Source organism: Vigna unguiculata, chromosome 6 (assembly GCF_004118075.2).
Source record: "Vigna unguiculata cultivar IT97K-499-35 chromosome 6, ASM411807v1, whole genome shotgun sequence".
Lineage (NCBI taxonomy): Eukaryota > Viridiplantae > Streptophyta > Magnoliopsida > Fabales > Fabaceae > Vigna > Vigna unguiculata.
Window position 1 is genome coordinate 15,264,711 of NC_040284.1, and position 21,367 is coordinate 15,286,077.

Here is a 21,367-nt window from a genome sequence, read left to right on the forward strand (position 1 = left end):
TAAGATAATTTTCTCTTAAACGCAATTTCAATTACACTTTTTTGCATAAAAAAGTAATCTCAATTTTATTAAATTAAATCATTTGATTATTTTTATTTGTTTATTTTTTATAATAGTGTAATGATTATTTTGTATTTCATAATATCATATTTTTTCTTATTAATGTTTATAATTTTTTCTTTATTGGAATTATTATTTTTAATTAATGTTAAGAAAAATACAAGAGTGGGTGGGCACATGCACGAGGATAAGAATAGACCTTAAATTTCATACCCAACAAAAATAAGAACAATAATTAATATAATTTTTTACTTAAACAAAAAGTAGTCAAGTTTTCAAGCATTTGTGATGTAATTCTTATATATGACATGAAATATAAATACTAGACCCATTGAGGATATGAAAATTTCTAAGAGCATAAATGTTCCGGTCATTTAATTTTTTTTTTTTTTAAATTTATTTGGTATAACATGGATTGTTGGGATGACACCATTACTTTTCATTTAGTTTTCAGTTAAAATTAAATGGATAAATTATTTAAAAAATATAAAAAAGCAGAGAAAATAATAAAGCAAAATATATAAGAATTTCTTTATTATCGCTATAAATTATAGAATTTCAAATTTAAGAAAATCAAAATTTTGCATACTCATTTCCAATTCTAAGTTTCTTATCTTATAATAAAACTTTAATTTAAAAGATATATTTATTTATTCATCCTTAAATAGTAAAAAACAAATTATTGTATCCTATTTAAAACATAAGAAATTTAAATGCATTTATTCAAAAAACACCATTTGAGAGGGGTAAAACAGTTTCCGATTACTACTAGTAAATATTTACATGATGAGTTTTGGAGAACTACCAATTGTGTCAACAGTCACACCAACAAAATAAATTAAAAAAGAATCTGGCAATGGTTAGTACAAATCACAAACTCAGCTGTGGTCACTACTCAATCGCAAATTGTACTATTTATTATACAGGAATAATAGAAGATAAACCAAGCAAACTACAAGACACGAAAAAAAGAAAAGAAAAAAAACTAAAGACAAACATCTGAGCACATTTACCTCTCACATTAGCATATAAGATACACTATATTTTTTTCACAATATACACAATAAATATTCGAAAAGGACAAGAATAAGCGAGGAACAGAATAGAATAAAGAAGGAAGGTCTGAAAAAGTTAAGCACCTTGGAAAGACAAACGATCTCGAAGAGTATCAAATATTGATGAAGCTGCAGCATTTTGTGCAAAAGTCAATTTCAGCCGACCAAGTAATTCACCATCTTTAGCCTGTGATGCAGCATCCGCAGCTTCCTTCGCCATACCAATTCGAGCGTATGACTGTCCAAGATAAACAAAAGTTATCACAACAATTAAACTAAAAGGGGAAACCTCCTTTTATGGGTGATTTTTTCTATAAACACTTCTAGAATATGAAAATAAGAAAAAGGTGAAATAAGTTTTTCCACAAACTAATACTAAAGTATTCATAAGTTAAGAATATGATTTTAAAAAATAACTAATATGAGAAACATTTTACAAATAAATTCAAATAAAAATTCAATCTATAGTATAATCAAAATAAAAGTGCAGAAGAAAGTTTAATAAAAAAAAAAAGTTTAATTTCATAAGTCTAAATAAAAAACAATAATCTATAAAATTAAATTTTAACAGTTCTTTCACGAGGGTCTGCAATTTTTGGAATTATTATTATTTGTTAAGCTGAAAAATAAAAAGTTATGTCGATTGAGACAAGCACAAAATACCTCAGCTCTTTCACGAGGGTCTGCAAGTTTTGGGATATATTTAATGGCTTCTGCCTTTTCGTCTGCTTCAATGCATGCCTCCACAAATGGCCTGAAACCTATCGATACCATAACATTGAATGTTAGAGTAGTGATGTGTTAGCACTAGTAGCCAGCATAGCTGAAATAAAGAAAAAGTTCATTTCCTTTGCACTGAAATATAAAACAAGGAGTCAATAAGATTGATTTGCACCATTCTAACATTTCATTAACATCCAAACCTGTAAAGTATAATGCTGAACTCTTCGTAGTAATGATAAACATCTGTATCTCACCCATTCATTGCAGAATTGCAGTCTAAACTTACCAATTCCCTACAAATTATAAAATCAAAATGAGTCGAAAAACTTACCAATTGGAGGTTTCTTCTCCTTTGAAAATTTTTCTAGGGCAACCCAATCCTTGATTGTAGCCAAAGCAAAAACCTTAAGCCAATACCACCTCTTCTCAGACACCTGAAGAGAGCAACGAAAATTGTGACTCAAGAACTAATTTACAGAGATAGAAGGCGTATTACAAGAGTTCCTATTTTAATATTTTTGGATTTTGTGCCAACAAATTATTAATGTAAATAGGCACTAATTAATGTAATTTACCAACCTTAAATTCTGTTTTAACTTTCATTGCAGCTCGATGATTTCCCAAGACAATACAAGTACGGATTGTATCATTTATACTAGAATCCACAAATATGGCCTGCTTTGTAGTAACTTCAAGTTCATGCTGAATTCTGCAGTAGCAACAGTGTTATAATATTCGTCTTGATCGCATGAAATGAATATTTACTCAACCTATACCGGAGTCTAAACTTTTTTTCCAGAAATATGGGAACAGGAAAAAATATGGGAACAGCCTCTTTGTTTGTGTGTGTGTGTGTGTGTGTGTGTGTGTTCATATATATTCATTTACTATCACAACAAGCCTAACAAATAAAATGCTAGATTATTTTATAGTCCTAGTGATTTGAAAAAAATAGTCACACCTTAACAGTTTTGCATGCTCCTCAGCTGCCTTAGATTCGAAGATATGCTCCTTGGTTTCAGCAAAAAGACTTTGTGCCTTCTCAATAAGTTTTATTCGAGGACCATGAAGTGGAGATCCTTTGCTTGCCATCGGATTTTTCCCGAGTTCCCATGATTCTTTCCACAAAAGAAATGCCACATCCTACATAGATTGACTTTAGACTAAATCCCAGAATTCAAATGAAAAGCATGTTGAGCATACAAGGATATGATATGGCAGACTTAATCAAATCCAAAATTACAGGCATATCAAGTATGATTATAAAGTTTCAGACTGATACAATTACTAAATCATGCAAAAATTGCAAGGCAGAATCAATGGCACGCTCAATATAAAAGGCATATTTGGAGAGAAAAGGAAAAAGAAAATAATTAAGTGCTGGGTAGCCAGTATATGTTGATAGACAAATAGTCAATTCCACACAAAAAGTCAGACAGAAATCGCAATAACCATATCACCCATATGTTGTTCATGGTATATATTAGGGTGTGAAGCTATAGGGGGAACAGGAAAGGATTAAAACATAATTTCTAATAAACCTTCTCCATTTTGATATTATGTTTTGCAATATAATAAAAGAATTTTACCTTAAACCTAATATCCTCATCTTTTATTTACTTTTATAACATTATATAATTCTTAATTTAAAAATAAAAAAGTTGTCTTCTCCCTCCTCTTTCCCTTCAAAACTACACTCCTAAACTACACATGACAAATACCAGATGTTCTCTCTCATGTACAGATTCAAAATTAGAAACTACACATGCAAATCATTGCAAAGAATGAAAACATACTTGAAGCTGCCCAGTTGATAAGAAAAAGTCCTTCAAAAATTCATCTTTATAGAACCTGAAATTGAGATGTGGTCATTATTCCAGGATGGCATCCCCTTTTAACATTAATAATTCAAATAAGAACACATGAAAACAAGTATGCCAAAACAAAAAACACGAACAATGATATAGCAAATGCTGTTCATCTTCTATTTTAAGCACTGCTTTTCCCCCTTCTCTGCCTTTCTTCTTTACTAAATGTGTACCTCCCAACTATACCCTTTTAAGACGTAGTTATTAATGAATGGTGATATGTTTTAGGCGACTGAGTGCGTAAAAACTAGGATAGTAGCAAGAGATTAAAAATTAGGAAATTGTAGAATTACAATAGAGAAATATGTATCTTTTGTTGATCAATATTAATAATAAAAGAAGGATGCTTCTTCACAGCAGTTAACAAGGATAGTCGTAGCAAGAAGAGATTAAAGATCAGGAAATTAGAGAATTACAATAGAGAAATATTTATACGTTGTTGATTAATATTAATAAGAAAAGGAGGATGCTCCTTCACAGCAGTTACTCCTTCTCAACTGAGTCGACAAATCCAACTCATTTTGAGAATATTTTAGCATCAATACATCTTCCTATTTAACTCCAATTCTAACTGGCTAGCGACTGGATTCCTAACTACCGCAAAACATTTTGAGAATTTTTCGTGTAACATGTAGGCAAACTTGGACAGCAAGTACACAGGTTACACTGTAAATAAACAATGTGACAAGATTGTCATCATTAACAGTTAACAGAATTTCCAAGAGTCTGTTGGTCGAATTCAACTTAAAATGTAGTATTCAATTACTATGTTCCACATTGGCTAGAAATTTCATAAGATTATTCCTTATAAAACTTGGGCAATCCCTCTCCCTTGAGCAAGTTTTTCAAAGTTTGCTAAGCCTATTTCTAATATTATATCAGGCTTTTGGAATGAGTTACGCTTGGCTTGTTATCATAATGCAATAACATGTAGTTTTCCATTACATTAAAAAAAAATTGTAAGCTTCTTATTTCTTTATTTGGTTAGGAATTAGCTATGACCTTAATATTATATAACCTGGAGGATCCACACTGTCTTGCCTTCTGGAATATGGTTCAAGGTCACATACCGTGCATAAGTTACAAATAAGTCACGTGCTAAATGTCGGGCCTGTATAGTGCCAAAGAACTCCAATGGCTGCCTCTGCATCATGTATAGGAGAATCGGGCAATGGAAATAAACTCATGTTACTTCATACTCATCACACAATAGACAACATAAAATATTAAGAATTCGTGAACCAATACCTTTTGCCAAATATGAAAAAGTACAAGATAAACAAGATCTGTATCCCCACATTCAGTCGCCTTCATCAAGGCTATATCTTCTTCTCCAATGCTTAACAGGAGAGGAACCTGAACATAAGAATTAATGAGTACAATAATAAAATAGACTTGGATAAAACATGGTAGACAGGAGATACAAGCCAACAAAATGGGTAGAAAGATGCATGGGAGGTGAGGTGTGAATTAAAAGCCAATAATTTCAACATGTATCTATAAATACAAGAGAATCAGAATAGCACCTGTTTTGACGATCGAGGCTCGTGTTCAACAAGTAAGGCAGCTAACTTTCGTCTGCCGCTTTTGTCTGCATGAGCCGCAACAGCTGCATAGGATATGCCTTTGCACAGTTTTAACTGAGTAAAAAAAAAGAAATTTCAAGCCTTATTGCAAAAAAATAAATAGAATGAACAGTGTTTGAAGTTGGGGGAGGATAACCTTATCCAGCAGAATCTCCAAAAGAGCTGCATCAGGAATTGCCAATGAAGCAGTTATCTTTGAACATGCCCAGTGCATTATCACCACCTCCTACACAAAAGCAGTCGCCAAAATATCAAACTCACGTGTATACTTAAAGGAAGATCAAAAAATACATATATGCTTAAAGAAGACTGCTAATGTGCTGATGATATTAATGGCAAGAGGGGGAGAGGAATAGAATAAAGCAATCTATTTAGTTGCTGCAGTTGTTAGATCCCATTATTATTTTCACACAAGTTCAGTTGTACTCCTATACTAAACACACGCATGTAAAGTAGAGTAGTGACTATCATACTGCTGAGAATGTTCCACCCAGCGTCCACCCATAAAATGTGGTTGAAAATGACAGCATGGTTATTTTATATGCTTTGGACAAATATAAATATGGTTAACTTTTTCTCACAAAGGTTTAGGGGAAAAAATTGTGATTATATATAAGTCAATTTGTGCTTGTGGCACTAACAGTTAAATATGTCTCATAAGAGGTTAATTGCATCATGAGGTTATTGAAGAAATGTAGTAGTTAATTTTGTTACAAGTGGTTAAGAGTAAATGAATGTAATTGAATACAATTATCAATAGTAGTGGCAGTAATGGTTAAAAATATGCCTCACGAGTGATTAATAGTGTCATGGAGTAATTGAAATGTCTAATGGTAATTAATTTAGGTCAGTTCAGTGTTCAGGTTCATTAGTTAGGTCCAGGTTCAGTTATAGGGAAATCGGGGCCTGTGTCTTCAGATGCACCCCTCCACCCAAGGTAATGGACCTCATCCTCCATCCAATTGCATATAATGTAGAAAGGACGGTCCACATCGATAGAATAGAGAACAATTTGGAAAGTGTAGTAGAGGAGGTTGTTATGAAAGAGAAAGGTGGCACTGACAGACTGGACACTTGGCAGCACAGAAGGGAATGTAAATGTGAAGAGAATGGAGGGATGTAAGGAGCTATTGGATGGATCAAAAGGAAAAGCAATGGCTGCACAGCCAACAAACAAAATGCCAAACTATACAGTAATTCGTACAATACACACAAACTTACTTGATTCATTCCAAGATATTCTGATATTTTCAGTGCAAGCAGATGTTGGTGAGCATTAATCAGGCGACCGATCAGAACAGATGGTGTAAGCAACTGATGGCAATAAGCTAATTCAGTACAGTGTCAATACAGGCAATTTCAGCACTGAGATAGACAAGTAAGCCTTAAAAACCTTGTATTGCTGAATACTAAGAGGAATGCCAATCTCAGGGCTGCGCACTGCATTCAAGACCCGCAGAATTTTACACATCTCTTGGATACGATCACGTTGAAAATTGCTGCCAAAGTCAACTGGATATCATTACCGAGAGCAAATATCAGAAAATGTGTGTCCCTCTTTAGTCTTGAGACATTCACTATCCACAACAAAACATTTTTAAATAAAGGGTTAAATATGTTTTTGGTCCCTCAAGTTTCAGTGAATTTTGGAATTAGTCCCTCATCAAAACTTTATACCAATTTAGTCCTTCATCTTTCAAAATGTGTGAATTTAGTCCTTTTAACCAAATTTTGTTAAGTTTATATGATGTTTCAAGCGCATTTCATGATAGTATTTAAGTTAACATTGAAGCAAAAATGTGTCAAACAGTTTAAATAATTTAAATACTATCATGAAATGCGTTTGAAACGTTAGATAAACTTAACAAAATTTGGTTAAAAGGACTAAATTCACGCATTTTGAAAGATGAAGGACTAAATTGGTCAAAGTTTTGATGAGGGACTAATTCCAAATTTCGCTGAAACTTGAAGGACCAAAAACATATTTAACCCTTAAATAAATATCACCAGTATATCCAGATCAAACTCACCTACAAAAGGCCTGCCCATAACTCGCTGCCCTTAAGAGAGTTCGCTGGCGTGAAACGTCAAATTCATGACCTGCAGCATCAACGCAAGCTTCAACTGCCTCAGGAAGAGACGATCTTATCAATCTCAAATTTTCATCAGCCTGGGGAATGACAATAAAATCAGAATCTCATTTATAAGAATGAACAGTTTGATGATGTTATAATTAAAATCCAAATGAAGACCTCACATATCAACTAAGATCCAAATATAGTAAGGCCTTTCTTATTGATTTTAATACCAAAAGCAAGTCATAAATCATTCACAAAATTCTTATTTATTTGATCCACCAGTTTCCTTTTGTTGTATTAAATTATAAAAAATAAATAAATGAACCAGATTCAGCTAGCCAAGTTTACCACCTTTTCCATTACTGGAAAAAGTGGGCATTCTTCTCTTCCTTCAAAATGTAGTAAAATAAGTGTATATTTTGTTGTCAATAAAAAGCAATGCTCGACATGTTCAACTCTTATACTGGGTTAGGGTAGGAAGCTGTAAAAGCCTAAAATATTAACAACAAGACATATTTGAGCATTCAATTTAGTTGTTTACTAAACAAAACTAAAATAAAATAAAAATCAGTTAGCAATTACAGACTTTCCACAAATAAAACAGCATCAGAGTGCTCAACAGAGAAGAAAGCAGTGAATCTAAAATTTAAATAAAAGGCTACACCAAACAGTTAACACAGATAGATTCTTGGTAAGAATTAGCCTACCAATCTATGGCTCAAAGCAAATCTAGTAGCTCCTAACTACAACAGACAAGCAGAGCAATCCTATTAAAAGAAGAAAAACCAGTCAGATTCATTTCTCAAGCTTCAAAATTAACTCCCTTTTCAAATTCTTCATAATATTTTACAAACAAAAACCAAAAATATTAAAACTAATTCTCATTAGCTGGCACTTAGCACTGACTAAATATCTGAATTTAATAAATGGCAGTGATTGAATTCAGTTATTTAAGATACTATCAGATAAGGCAATAGGTCAATTCTTGCAGAGATAGGGTACACTGAATTTAAGATGCACATTCAGAAAATTCAAATGAAGAATATATATTTGTGTGTGAATTATAGAATAACATACTTTTTACAAGATTAATTTTTGTAAGTGTACAACTGTCATTATTGATCAATTAAACTTTTTTTATGTTTTCTACTATATAATAAAAATATATGATACGAATATGCAATACATCAAGGTTGTCAAACTCAAGAGTTTACCTAAACTTGTGAGAGTCCGGTAAACTCGAATCGTGGACTCGAATCGTAAACTCGTAAGAGTTTACTTTAAATAAAAAAATATTAAAATATTTATAAATAATATAATAACATACTCTTATATGATATTATAAATAAATTTTTATATTGAAATATTATTAATATTATTATTAGTTAGTCATATTGTATTTTTAAATACTTTTTCTATTATTTTAACTATTTTTATAATAAATTTAATTAATTATTCATATCATATTTAATATTTAATATAATTCAAAAATGTCTCTTAACTTTCGTATGCAAACATTTGAGCCCAATGATTTTAAGGTCCAAAAGCCAGCAGAAACCCTACAAACTTTATCTTCCATGACTACTTACTAACGCAGCCAACTTATGAGCGGCAAGTGCAACAGGAAGGTCACAGACATGACTAGCCATGGTCGCGAGCACTCACGAAGGCAAGCTCCCACATGCGAAGATTGAGCGACGGCAAGCAACTGCAACGGCGAGCACCACGACAAGAAAGGGTCCAACAAATGCATAATGGAGAGTGCTTTAGAAGAAAGAATGAAGAAGGGGCTGAATCAAAAAACACTCAAACCCTAATCCCAAAGAGTTTTTTCCACAAATGTGTTCCAAAATACTGTTTTTAGTTTGAATGTTTTTTCTTATTTAACTCGCTAAATCGTTTCAAACTCGCGAGTTTGACCGAGTGAACTGAGTCTACATCCGATTCTACCGAGTTCACTCGAAAAACGAGTTTGCTTCCGAGTTAACTCGGAAGCCATGACTAGGAACGTAAACTCGTTCAAGTTAGCGAGTTAACTCGCGAGTTTGATAACCTGCAATACATAATATATTAAAATGAAAATACGAAAATATACATATTAAAGTAAATAATATAACAATGAAATATGTTTTACACAGTATTCGAGTATTGTTACTCAACAAAGACACTTAGTTTAGGCACATTGTAAAGTTGTCTTTAATATTCTAACTAACTCCATGCCAGTTAGGTTTGCCACAGGTAGTTTAGATTTTGTTGAAGGCAGTTCAGAGTTCTCTTGTATTATGTTATATCTGTTTCAGATCAGTTAGTCAGATAGCTTTATATGCTTGTTTTACGCAGTTACTTTTCAGCAATTACAAAATCCATCTTCACATAAATTCTCAAATAACTTACCAAAAATTCTTTGGTCCATTCGCAGATTATCATTTGCTCACATTTTTTTGGTGTTCTTGTTTTCTGCATCTTAGACTTTAAAATAGTCATAAACTTCAATTCTGCTCACAATTGCGTGTTTTTCTTGGCGTTTTCACCTCTCACTAAGGCAACAAGTGTCCCACTAATGATGGTCGTATTTATGTATTCAAAGATGTTTTTTTTATTAGTCACGGTTTCCATGCGCTGAGTTGGTCTTCAAAAGTTCTTCTAATTCCACTACTTGTGTTTCTGTTCCTCTCACTGTCATATTCTCCTGCACCCACCACTTCCCCTGCTCCTACATCCACACCTTCCTTAAGCGCCACATTAAACATCAAACTCATTAGTCTCATAAGTCTGTCCCTAATCTCCCAGCTCCCTCACATCCATCTGATATTCATTCTATGCAAACTAGAGCAAAATCTGTATTGTCAAGCCTCATGTCCAGCCTAGTCTCCTTCTAACTCCCCTTGAAATTAAAACTGCAAAACAGCCTAGTCCACCTTGCATACTGCTATGAAAGAAGAATATGATGCTTTACTATAAACAATACTTGGACTCTTACTTCTCTACGTTCTAATCGCGGTACCATTAGCTGTAAGTAGAATTTTAGAATAAAATATAATCCAGATGGCTCTGTTAATAAAATATAAAGCAGAAATGTGGCTCAAAGATTTCATCAACATGGTTTGGATTACAATGACTTTTTCTACAGATTATTCTAAATCTTGCTCTCACACACATAAGTGGGTTATAAAACAGCTAGATGTCAACAATGGTTTTCTTGATGGAGAGTTATATATTTCTTAACCTCCTGGTTTTGAGAACCCTGATAAATCTCTTGCATGCAGAATTAACCCTCAGGCCTGGCTTGATATATTAAAATCTACCCTTTTTAGTCTGCTGTTCAAAGATAGCAAATATGATCCTTCACTCGGTGTATTCTCTTCAAGAAGTTGTGGTTTACATTTTGGTTTATGTAGATGACAACATTATAACTAGCATAGATTTTTCTATGACATAATTTCATTACTCAGCTCAACTCAATTTTATCACTCAAAGTTCTTGGTGATCTAGACTATTTTCTTGGTATTGAAGGTAATATCACAAAAAGATGCTCTTGGGTTCTCACACAAAGCAAATACATTCATGATCTTCTTCTTCAAACAACCATGGAACAAGCTGATACTATTTCTTCACCCATGATTGGTGGCTGCAAGTTGACTTAAACAACGTTCTGATCTTGTTCTTGATGCTTCTCTTTACCACTCATTTGTAACAATTTGCTTCTATAACTCAACTAGAAATTAGCTTTTCTGTGAATAAAGTTTGCCAGTTCATGTCAAATGGTTTAGAAAAACACTGGACAGCAATTAAACAAATTTTAAGGTATCTCAAAGGTACTGTCTGTGTCTTCGGACCTTCATCTTCAACCTGCAAAGTCTTGAGCTTCTTTAACTCTGCAAGCTTATTGTGAAGCAGACTGGGCCCAAAACCTGAAGACAGAAGGTCTACATCTGGTGCCCCAATTTATCTTGGTCCTAATTTTGTTTCTTGGTGGTCCAGAAAGCAAGCAATTGTTGCACGTTCCAGCACAAAGTCTGGCTCTTGCAACGGCTGATGTCATATGAATCAGACTTTACTTTCCGCACTGAAGGTTCCTCATTCATCTCCACTTATTCTTTGACAGTTTTAACACTGGCTCTCTCTCATAATCTTATTCTCCACCCACGTAAAAAACACATGGAATTAGATCTATTGTTGTTTGTAAGGAGGCTCTCAGTAAAGAAATACAAGTTGGTCATGTTCCTGCCACTGATCAATATGCATGCTCTGACCAAAACTCGCTCTCCCACTGACTTTACTGCTCTTCAATCCAAGGTCAAGGTAGTTCCTTCTCTTCAAACCCCTTGAGCATGCAGGGGAGTGTACTGTTGCTCAGCAGAAATGCTTCTTTTTGTTTCTTTTTCTGTACAGGAGTAGCATAGGTAAACAATACTGTTGTCTTTCAACTTTCTAACTAACTCTAGGTCAATTGGGTCTGTCACAGGTAGGCAGATGTTTGCTATAGGCCGTTCAGTGTCTTTCATATTCTGTTATTTTTGTTTCAGATCAGTTAGATATCCTTACATACTTGTAGTACTCTGTTGCTCTTCAGCAATTACAAAATTCATCTTCATAAATTCTAAAACCTCTCCCTCTTCTCTCTGAATTTTTTAATACACAGTAATAGCTCATAGAGTAATACAATAAAATTTATTAACTTTAATAAAATATTAACTTGACGCTGGAAACTACAAGTTTTGGCAGTGACCTTGCTGTAGGAATATAAAGGCAAAATGGTAAACACGTTTTGTAAAGTTTAAAAAAAAACATGGAAAATCATCATCGACTCATGGTTGTGAAACCCAAACCGACCCATCCAATGTGTTACAAACTAAACAATATAGTGATAAAAGAGAACAAAGAAACTGAAGGCATTGTGAATTGTATGTTATTTGCAATAAAAAAGAAACCTCCAATTGCCCATAGCATAGCTCCTAGAACAGAAAATCCGAAAATCACATAATCACCCTCTCCCCTTTTGCCTCATCAGACTAAATAACAGAAAATACTCTCTCCCCTCTAACCACCTCTCCGCTACTGTTATGTAACAACCTCTCCACTTACTCATGCCACCTCAGCTTCAGGATTTCCCTTCTTTCTTTTGCGCACATAAACCTTCCATACCTTAGGTGTCACATGCCCTCATGGACCAATGGCTCTTTCAGCTCATAAACTTGTTGGGCTCCAACACGATGCAATGGGTAGATTAGTTCAGGTTGATGTTAAGACCAAAACTGTACTTAATCCAATGTGACCCCAAGTCAACCTGGTCTGACGAATTGAGTCAATGGAAAAGTCAGTGACCTGGTCAGATTTCATGTTTTCTCATTTTTTAATCTTTTAATATGCACACACACACATACACACTGACAGCTCTTTCATACTTGTTTATGAAGTTGTGTTTCTCACTTTTTGTTTATGGATTTGTATTGTTATTGAGAACTTATTTTGGATATTAGTTACTTTCTTATGATGATGTTTTGAAATTCAACTATGGAATTGCATTGTGTTGACCTTTATTTGTTATTTCATGTCCTGATACTTTATTATTAGAAAAATTAAATTTATGTTGGATTTGTCAAATTATGTTAAGTATATTGTTGAGATTAAACACAGAAATATAAAATTGGAGGGCTTAAGAGATCCCTCTTGTGATCTTCAATTTATAATGATAGAAACTGATACAACAGAAGATGAAAGATCAAAAGACTACCCTAGATTCCTAGGTACAACTCATACAGTGCACTAGACTCAGGTACAGCTGGAAGTAGTTCCCAACACACTACTCCCTACTTTAGACTTAATAATTACTCTAACATACATAAATTTAACAATTATTCTAACATATATATAATATAATTTTTATTTTTTTTATGTAAATCGGGTAAAATTAGTGACCAATAGTCCAACCATTGACACATTAGCCTAGTACCTTGACCAGGTCAATGACCAAGATATTTTCACAACACTAATCTAACTTCGTATACAAGGACAAAAAGGGGGATGTTGAACAGCTCCGAATCTAATGATGCAGCACCACCATTATGTCAAGACAAATCCTATAACCTATCCACAAATCTTATACTTTCAGAAAACATGTACCCAAACCATATCAGATATTTTAATTTTTTTTTTTTTGAAATAAAAGGATAATGGATACAGATAGGAAACATATCTTTCCTGTATCGGTATAGGATGCAAAAAATTGTATATCGGTGCATCAGAAGATTGACACTTTAACATATATTCTACATAGAATAAAAAGCTATAGAGATCTAGAATGATGATCAGTCTAGCAACACTAAAATAATTGTAGAAATAACTTCTCTACCTTGGCACTTCGCCTATCAAAATGATCCAGGGCATCATATAATAAAGCAGCAGGTGATGTACTTCCAATTGTGAATATTGAAACAGTGGAATCAGGCACCCGCTGTAGAAATTCCATACTAGTGTTGGACAATATCCTCACTCCATCACACTCGGGTATAAGAATTATTGGTTCATCATAAAGGTAGTGAACTGGCTCTCCATCAGGACCCATCATTAAAAGCATATCATCCCAATACAACAGCACAGCATCCATTCCACACCAAGCAATCTGTTCTGGAGGAAGGGCTGACTGCATGCACACAAGCAATTAGTGTTAAGGGTGCCATGGAAAGTACCAATCCAAACCTAATGAGAATAACAGGATAAAATGGTCTATACATACACAAACACACACACACATAGCAAATGGAGTAGAAAATTCACAAGAGGAAAACTATATACACATCGCTAAGTATTAGATACATCCATTTTTGTTTTAAACAGGACATGTCACTGGCAATAAAATACAATTTACAAAATAACATTGGTTTGCAATATAATTTACAAATTAACAAATTAAATTGATGACACAACTCAAAATTCAAACTTCCACTACACACATACAAACAACAAATTCTTAAGCATTATTGAACATACACAAACACAACAATTTTAATACATACAAGCACAACAATCTGCATATATACAAACACAACAATTTGCATATATACAAACACAAGAATTTGAATATAGAGACACAAGTAGAATCTACAAATAGTGTGTCAATGTCTGTATGTATGTAGACATATATACACACAAACACACATCCATAACAATATAAAGATAATAAACAAAACGCCTCATTAAAGATTTAGATACACCCCCATTAGCATAACATGGAACATGATATACTTAAATAAATCAAGACCATTCGAAGATAACAATCAAGTAATGACTTGACCTTACCCCAACGTTTGGCTACATTCATCCAAAACACATTGTGGTCACCACTCACCAATGCAGTTTCATCACGATTCTTGGCATAACGAAAAAGTTGCAGACAACTGTGCCATGCAGTCATGGAGACAGAGACTAAAAAAATCCTTGACAGTACGGGCAAACTCATGTCATGGATTGTTTTTTAAAACCATGATCATGTTCCACAAACTACATGAAAACCTCCCAAAACCCATCAAACGTAGCATGCTTGAAGAAGGTTAGCAAACACACTTGTTCTTACACTTCTTTCTTTTCGTTAAGCATTGTTAAACAGTACAAAAGTCATGAGGAAGAGTATGGGTTACTAACATTTCTCTAACACTCATTTCAACTTCAACACCACAAACAATCCTACACTTAGAACAACCCAAAACAACAAACGCAATTATCCTAACAACAGACACAACAATATCAATTTCAATTTATCCAAAGCATGATTCCAAAACCCACCTCGCACTCCCTCTCAATGATAACGCCAGTCAAGTCCGAAGTAGTCACTAAAAGCCTCCCGTCATGCGTAAACGACGCGAGCCACTTGCCGTCGCGTGAAACCACCATCTTCTGCAGCGGTCCACGTAGAACTCCCTCCCCGAGCCTCTGCACGCCATCCTCCTCCACAGCAAGCACCACAGCATCATCCACGCCAAGCAAAACCTCAACATTCCCCGAAACCGTGTACTGCGGCTCAATCACCGCCATACAATGAGGCATCTCATCGATCAGGGGATCCGCGAGCTTCACCGCCCTTGGGTTCTTGAAATCCGCGATGCAGAAAAGTTGGTTCGCCTCAGTGATGCAAACCAAGCCGTTCCCCCAAAACGCGCAATCCGCAACGTTGTCCTCGAAGCACTCTTTTCCTAGAGACAGGTTAGGTTCAATCAAGTTCGCGTGGACGTCATAGCGGTAGACAGTACCGTCCTGGACGACGCAGAGGAGCGTCTGGTCGTCCGTCCAGGACATTCCAATGAGGCGGCCTCCGGAGTGGCGCCAGACGGCGTCGGCGAGGGGGCGGCCCGAGGAAGAGAAGAGGCGGAGCTTGCGGAGGGCGGACTCGGCATGGAGCTGGACGATCTTGGAGTCGTCGCGGATGACGGCGATCGGGCCGCCGAAGGGCGCAACGGCAACCTTGGTGCGGGCGAGGTCGACGTGCTTCCACGGCATAGGGTAGAGCTCGGGCTTGCGGTAGTAGCGGTTGTAGAGGAGCTGCCATTCCGCGGCGACGGAGACATTGGCCATTGAGGGGTGGGAGAAGGAGGGCAATGCAAATTGATAGGGTTAGGGTTTGGGATTGAATCAGAGATTCAACATGGATCGATCGCACTGTGGCAGCGGTTCAGGGGAATTGGGAAGAAGAAAGTCGTACAGAGTGACATAGCGACAAGGCGAGAAAGAGAATGTGATCAGATTAAAAAAAGTTTTATAATTATCAAATAATAGTGTTACTTTAAGTCTATTTAGAATTTATTTTATCAATTATAACCATTATAATTTGATTTAAATCGGTAAGTTAAAACCTAGTGTTGATATTTAAATACAAAATACTTTTATATATGATAATATTATTATTGATAAAATATGAGAGTAAAATTTTGTCTTTGTATTATATTATATGTTGTATTAGTAGTGTGGGATAAATATAGCTTTGTGAATGGTTAATTATGTGATAGTTCACTTGTCACTTTTAAGTGTAAATAATAATTTTAACTATTTTACATATCATTCTAAGCACTTAGAAGGAAATTAAGGAAAGAAAATGATATATACAGAGTTTCTACCTTCAATTTGTCCTTTTTCAAAAATTATATACATGTGTGATTACTTTGTACATTTATTTTCTATCCCAACCATACCTAGGTACACGGCACCAGACACACCCACTGACCGCCTACCTTAACAGAGTCTCCCCTGGTTCATATGCCATCCAGCAAGCCTAATGGCCGTCCACGTTACCTCCCACTCTGAAGGATCCCACCCCCCAGTATACGGCCTCCAGCAAAGCCTTAGAGCCGCTTACTCGACAATGGTCTCATTAGCCGCATACATCATACTGAACGCTCTCCCTAAAGAACGCGGCCCTCAGCAAGACTTGTGGCCGCATACGTTACAACAGACAACCCCCTGAAGTACGCGGCCTTTAGCGACCCTCCTGTTAGTCGCCTACCCCGCACTAAGGTATCCCTCCCCAAAGCAGTCCAGATCCATGGCGTAGCCATTCCGACCAACAAGATGAGAGCATCCACCCATAGAGACCCTCATGACCGAGTACCGAATACCGCCAACCCTGAAGAACCTCTTGGTAATTTCTCCCCTCAGCACTGGATCCAAGAATAGCCAGAAAGGGAATATTGGGCCCAAAGGCCCATCCCAAGTAGGACCCACAGGTAAAAAGGTATAAATAGCACACTGTTCCATGCATTGATTACGCATTAAATTATTTGTGGATTTGTGGATTATGCCCCCGGATTCCCTTGGAAGCAAGAGAAGATCAGTCCAAGATCAATCGTCCGAAGCCCTCAAGTGATTTGTGGATTACAACTTTCGGTCCCGTAAGAACCTTTTCTTTAAATTAAGGAACTTTATTTATGTTTCATGTAACTAACCTAATAGACAAAATATCACCATACCTAACTTTATCTTGAGTAACTCTGATTATGTGTTTTACAACAAATATTAAAACATGATAATGTCTTTAAATATCATATCTCGACAATACATGTGTTAAGTCTAGTGTTAATAGATGTAATAACATATTGTACTCTTATATTTGTTTAATAAGCTAACATATAGATGATAAAATATTGTCCTTAGTATTTCATAGTACAATTTTAACTTGTATATGTTTATATTACGTTTTACAAAGAATGTTCTCTTATTAGACCAGTGAAGGGGATCTTATAAGTAACAACAATATCATAAGGTCTCTTGAAGAGTGTGTCAAAATTGATTTATGTCAATACATTCTCTGAAAGCAAAATCTAACACCTGAGCATAGTCCATTCGCCTTATAAAATCTTGACAATCAAAATGTTTCTTCAAGAAGAAGTTTTAAATTAATGTTGCATGAAGAACACATAGTCCATACGCCTCATAAAATCTTGACAATTAAAATGTTTCTTCAAGAAGAAGTTTTCAATTAATGTTGCATGAAGAACATTTTATTTAATCCTAAACTTTTATGACGACAAAAACAATTGAAAAAGAAGAATTTCTCAATGTCTCACAACAACTTCAAAAGGATTTGCAACAACCATCTTTCCAAGTTCTTTATAAATAGAAAATACCCTTGAGGAAAAAAAGAGTTTTTCATGATTGACTTAACATAATCTTATGAATGCTTAATTAAAAAGCTTACAAATCTAGTACATTGCTAAAACATTATAATGTTCATGCAACCTTATCTTTTATTTGTCTTGGGACATAACAACTCTTTTAGTTAGCAAACATGTGATCTTTTGATGAAATTTCTTGTAAAATAGTAGTTTAGTCTAGGACAATTGTTGTTCCAAAGAATGTTCGGTGTCTTGGCTAAGATTGACTATTGTTTGGCAGAATACTCATTAATTTAGCCAAGAGCGACTCTTGTTCCAAAAAATACTTAGTATTTTAGGCATGAGTGATTATTTTTTAGAGAATGCTCAATGTCTTAATCAATGTCAAGAATACTTAGTGTCTTAGCCAAAAGTGACTACTGCTTTAAAGAATACTTGATTATTTAGTCAAGAGTGACTAAGATCCAAATAATACTCAGATTGCACTTTTGCAGCGTCAATTTACTTTGTAAAATCACTTATTGAAACTTGATTGTGTTAATCAAGAATCAGATACAATCTTGTTAAGAAACAAACTAGTATACAAAGTATAGACTCTAAATCCTTCTTCAATCTTAACTCTTTTAATCGCATATTGAATTGTCATCTAACATTAAAGAAGGAGTTGTTTTTAAATCAAATTTGTGAAAACATGTTATGCTTAATTCCCCTTTTGGTCTTCTAATTTGTTTGGAAAATTCAAATAGATCCGTAATTCTTATTTGGTACAATTAAATCCTTTCGTTTTTTAAAATGATTTAATTAGGTTATTCTTGTTATATTGGTGCTAACGTTGTGTTTGTATGTGTCAGCTCGTAGTATTTAGTTTTTTTTTTGTCACTTGTCAAGTCATATGCCAAGTTATTGTTGTCTCACGTGGTAATGACAGCGCCACGTGTCCGTACAATGTCACGTGTCAGTGTACAGACACATGAAACTACCATAACAATGTCTTGTAATCAATTTAGTTCTTATATTTGAAATTTTGACTCAATTTAGTCATATTTTTTTTTAAATGGAGTAATTTTATCTCTTTCCAAGATGAGACCAAATTAGTAACTAAACTTAATTACAACTTATATATACATGAAATCACTCCACCTAAATATTGAAATTAATTTTATTTTATACATTTTTAATTTCAATAAAAATCCCTATTTTAAACTTATTATATATTCTAAACAATTATTTTAACATGTATATATAAATGTGATAAATTGTTGAGATTAAATGTGATAAATTGAATCTTATGTATTTTGTGATGTTAATACATATGCTTTTCCATTTCAATGCTACTATTTGATTTTTGTGTTCAATGCTTGTTGTGCCTTAATCATCCATGGCTTGATTGTTGGTTCTTGAGATGTTGGATTTTGAAGCTAAAACTGAATTTGAATACTTAATGGAGCTTGTATCTAGGGATAGAACATAATTAATTAATAATCTTTATACTCTTGAACTTAATGCATGGTTACTTCTTGATGATCCAAGGGATTGGACTTTGATGAGTTATCATAGGCTCAAAGTCACTAGGAATAGGATTTGAGTAATCTTGTGAGTTGATTTTGACTTCAATTTGGAATTGGGATGTTTGTGAATGCATGAGAATGAAGTGAATGAAATCTAGTCTTGACTATTGTATATACTATATGCTACAATTTTTTTGGACACCAACTATTTAATAAAATATTGTTCTAGCCAAAAAGACTAGAGTCCAATCAGCTAGAGCATTAAAAGATTTATCTTTTTTTGCTTTGTCCTATGTCCCTCTTTATCCACTCTCCTTCAATCTCCTTAGCTCATGTTTCCCCTTAACAATCCCTTAATGTGTCTTTAATGTCCTCATGTATTCCCTATGATTTGTTATCTGACATGCCTCTTTAATCCCCTCATTTATTGTCCTTTACTACCTATATGGCTTCCTAAGTCGATCTACTATTTTTCCTCGTGAAACATCTGATTGGGCCGACTGGTTGGCCTATCACCACACAGTCCCCCAGCCTTTAGCTCCTTGGAGCATAAAGGCTAAAAGGAAAAAGAATTCAAAATGACTTACTCCTAAAAAAGGCCACCTGGTTGGGCCTACCACCACACAACCCCAACCTTTTAGCTCCTTAGAGCGTAAAGGCTAAAAGAAAAAGGAGTTCAAAGTGACTTACTCCCAAAAAGGTTGACTGGTTGGGCCTACCACCACAAATACCAAAAAATGTTTCTTAGTGTTTTTGTGAACTTTGTTTTCTGATTAAGTTTTGAATTGCGAGAGTTGTCATGTGTTGCACAAGTTTTTATTGAGAGAACGGTATTTATTACTTACTATGTGCAACCAATGCACTTGTCGTTTTTCACTAACACTAATCAAGATTATGAATTAACTAAGTGTTAAACATAGGCCTAAGGGCATCATTACCTTAACTAGATTTGTGTTTACACTTGGAATTTCTTTCTTTTGACCTTTTCTCTTCCTCCATGGTTGTGACATGTGAACTATAAATAAAGGAAAATTATAAACATACTTTTAAAAATTGAATATACATTTTGTGAGACAACTCTGAGATTGTCTAATCCTATTTTGGTTCTTATTTTAGATAGTGTTTTTCAAGTGGGAATCTTCCTTGCATTTATCTTTATCTTTGAGATTCATCACAAATGTGGCTCTTTGTTCTTCCATCCTTTCTTTAATCCAATTTTATTTCCTTTTAGCAAATAGTTATTGTTTTTTTCATTTTTATTTGATTGTTGAATTGAATACAACATATAATTCATGCTTCGACAACTTATATCGAACCTTCCATGGACTATTTGCTTTTAAACAACTCTTAAGTTGATTAAGATCCTCCCATCCTTACAAGGATTACATCAAGATCGTTATTAAACAAAATTACATTGCTTTTACGACAAAACGATCTTCCCTAAAACCTTAAAGAAACCAAACTGTAGATGTCGATGAGGATTAGGTAAAGATTTGTTGAAGTAATGGTCATCAAGTAGTGGATCACATCGAAAACATGGTTTTGTGCTAGTAAGGACGTGTATGTGAAGCACACACACAAAGGTGGCAATCACCTAGGGACAACACATGGAAAAACAATATATCACAAAGGGTCACTAGAATGAGGCAATGGTGGTCATATGGGTGTGTTAGGGAAATCTCAATTGTATAATTGTCAATCCCACTTCAAGTTCTTTAAATTAGTTTCTTCTTGTATTCTTAGTAGAAAAATAAATTCAAACATATGAATCAACCTCATCATCATCCTTATCAAAAGAAATATCAAGTACTGATTCATTAGCTTACTTTAGGAAGCCAAGATCATTGTGCACATGTTAAAGGTTTAGTTTGACTCCTTACCTATCTAA

At 34.4% G+C, this 21,367-nt stretch overlaps 1 protein-coding gene across 1 annotated transcript; it reads right to left on the reverse strand.

Annotated features, from left to right (window-relative positions):
* Positions 1 to 898: 898 nt before the first annotated feature.
* On the reverse strand, positions 899 to 16,098 carry LOC114187997 (protein VACUOLELESS1). The gene is made up of 15 exons (XM_028076464.1): positions 15,153 to 16,098; positions 13,723 to 14,013; positions 7,323 to 7,462; positions 6,686 to 6,791; positions 6,514 to 6,606; positions 5,429 to 5,518; positions 5,233 to 5,346; positions 4,955 to 5,062; positions 4,777 to 4,850; positions 3,635 to 3,689; positions 2,800 to 2,981; positions 2,418 to 2,547; positions 2,170 to 2,272; positions 1,779 to 1,876; positions 899 to 1,353 (listed from the first exon to the last, which is right to left on the reverse strand). Exons 1-15 carry the CDS (start codon positions 15,936 to 15,938, stop codon positions 1,192 to 1,194), a joined length of 2,532 nt encoding a protein of 843 aa, XP_027932265.1. The 5' UTR covers positions 15,939 to 16,098; the 3' UTR covers positions 899 to 1,191.
* Between the last annotated feature and the right edge of the window lie 5,269 nt (positions 16,099 to 21,367).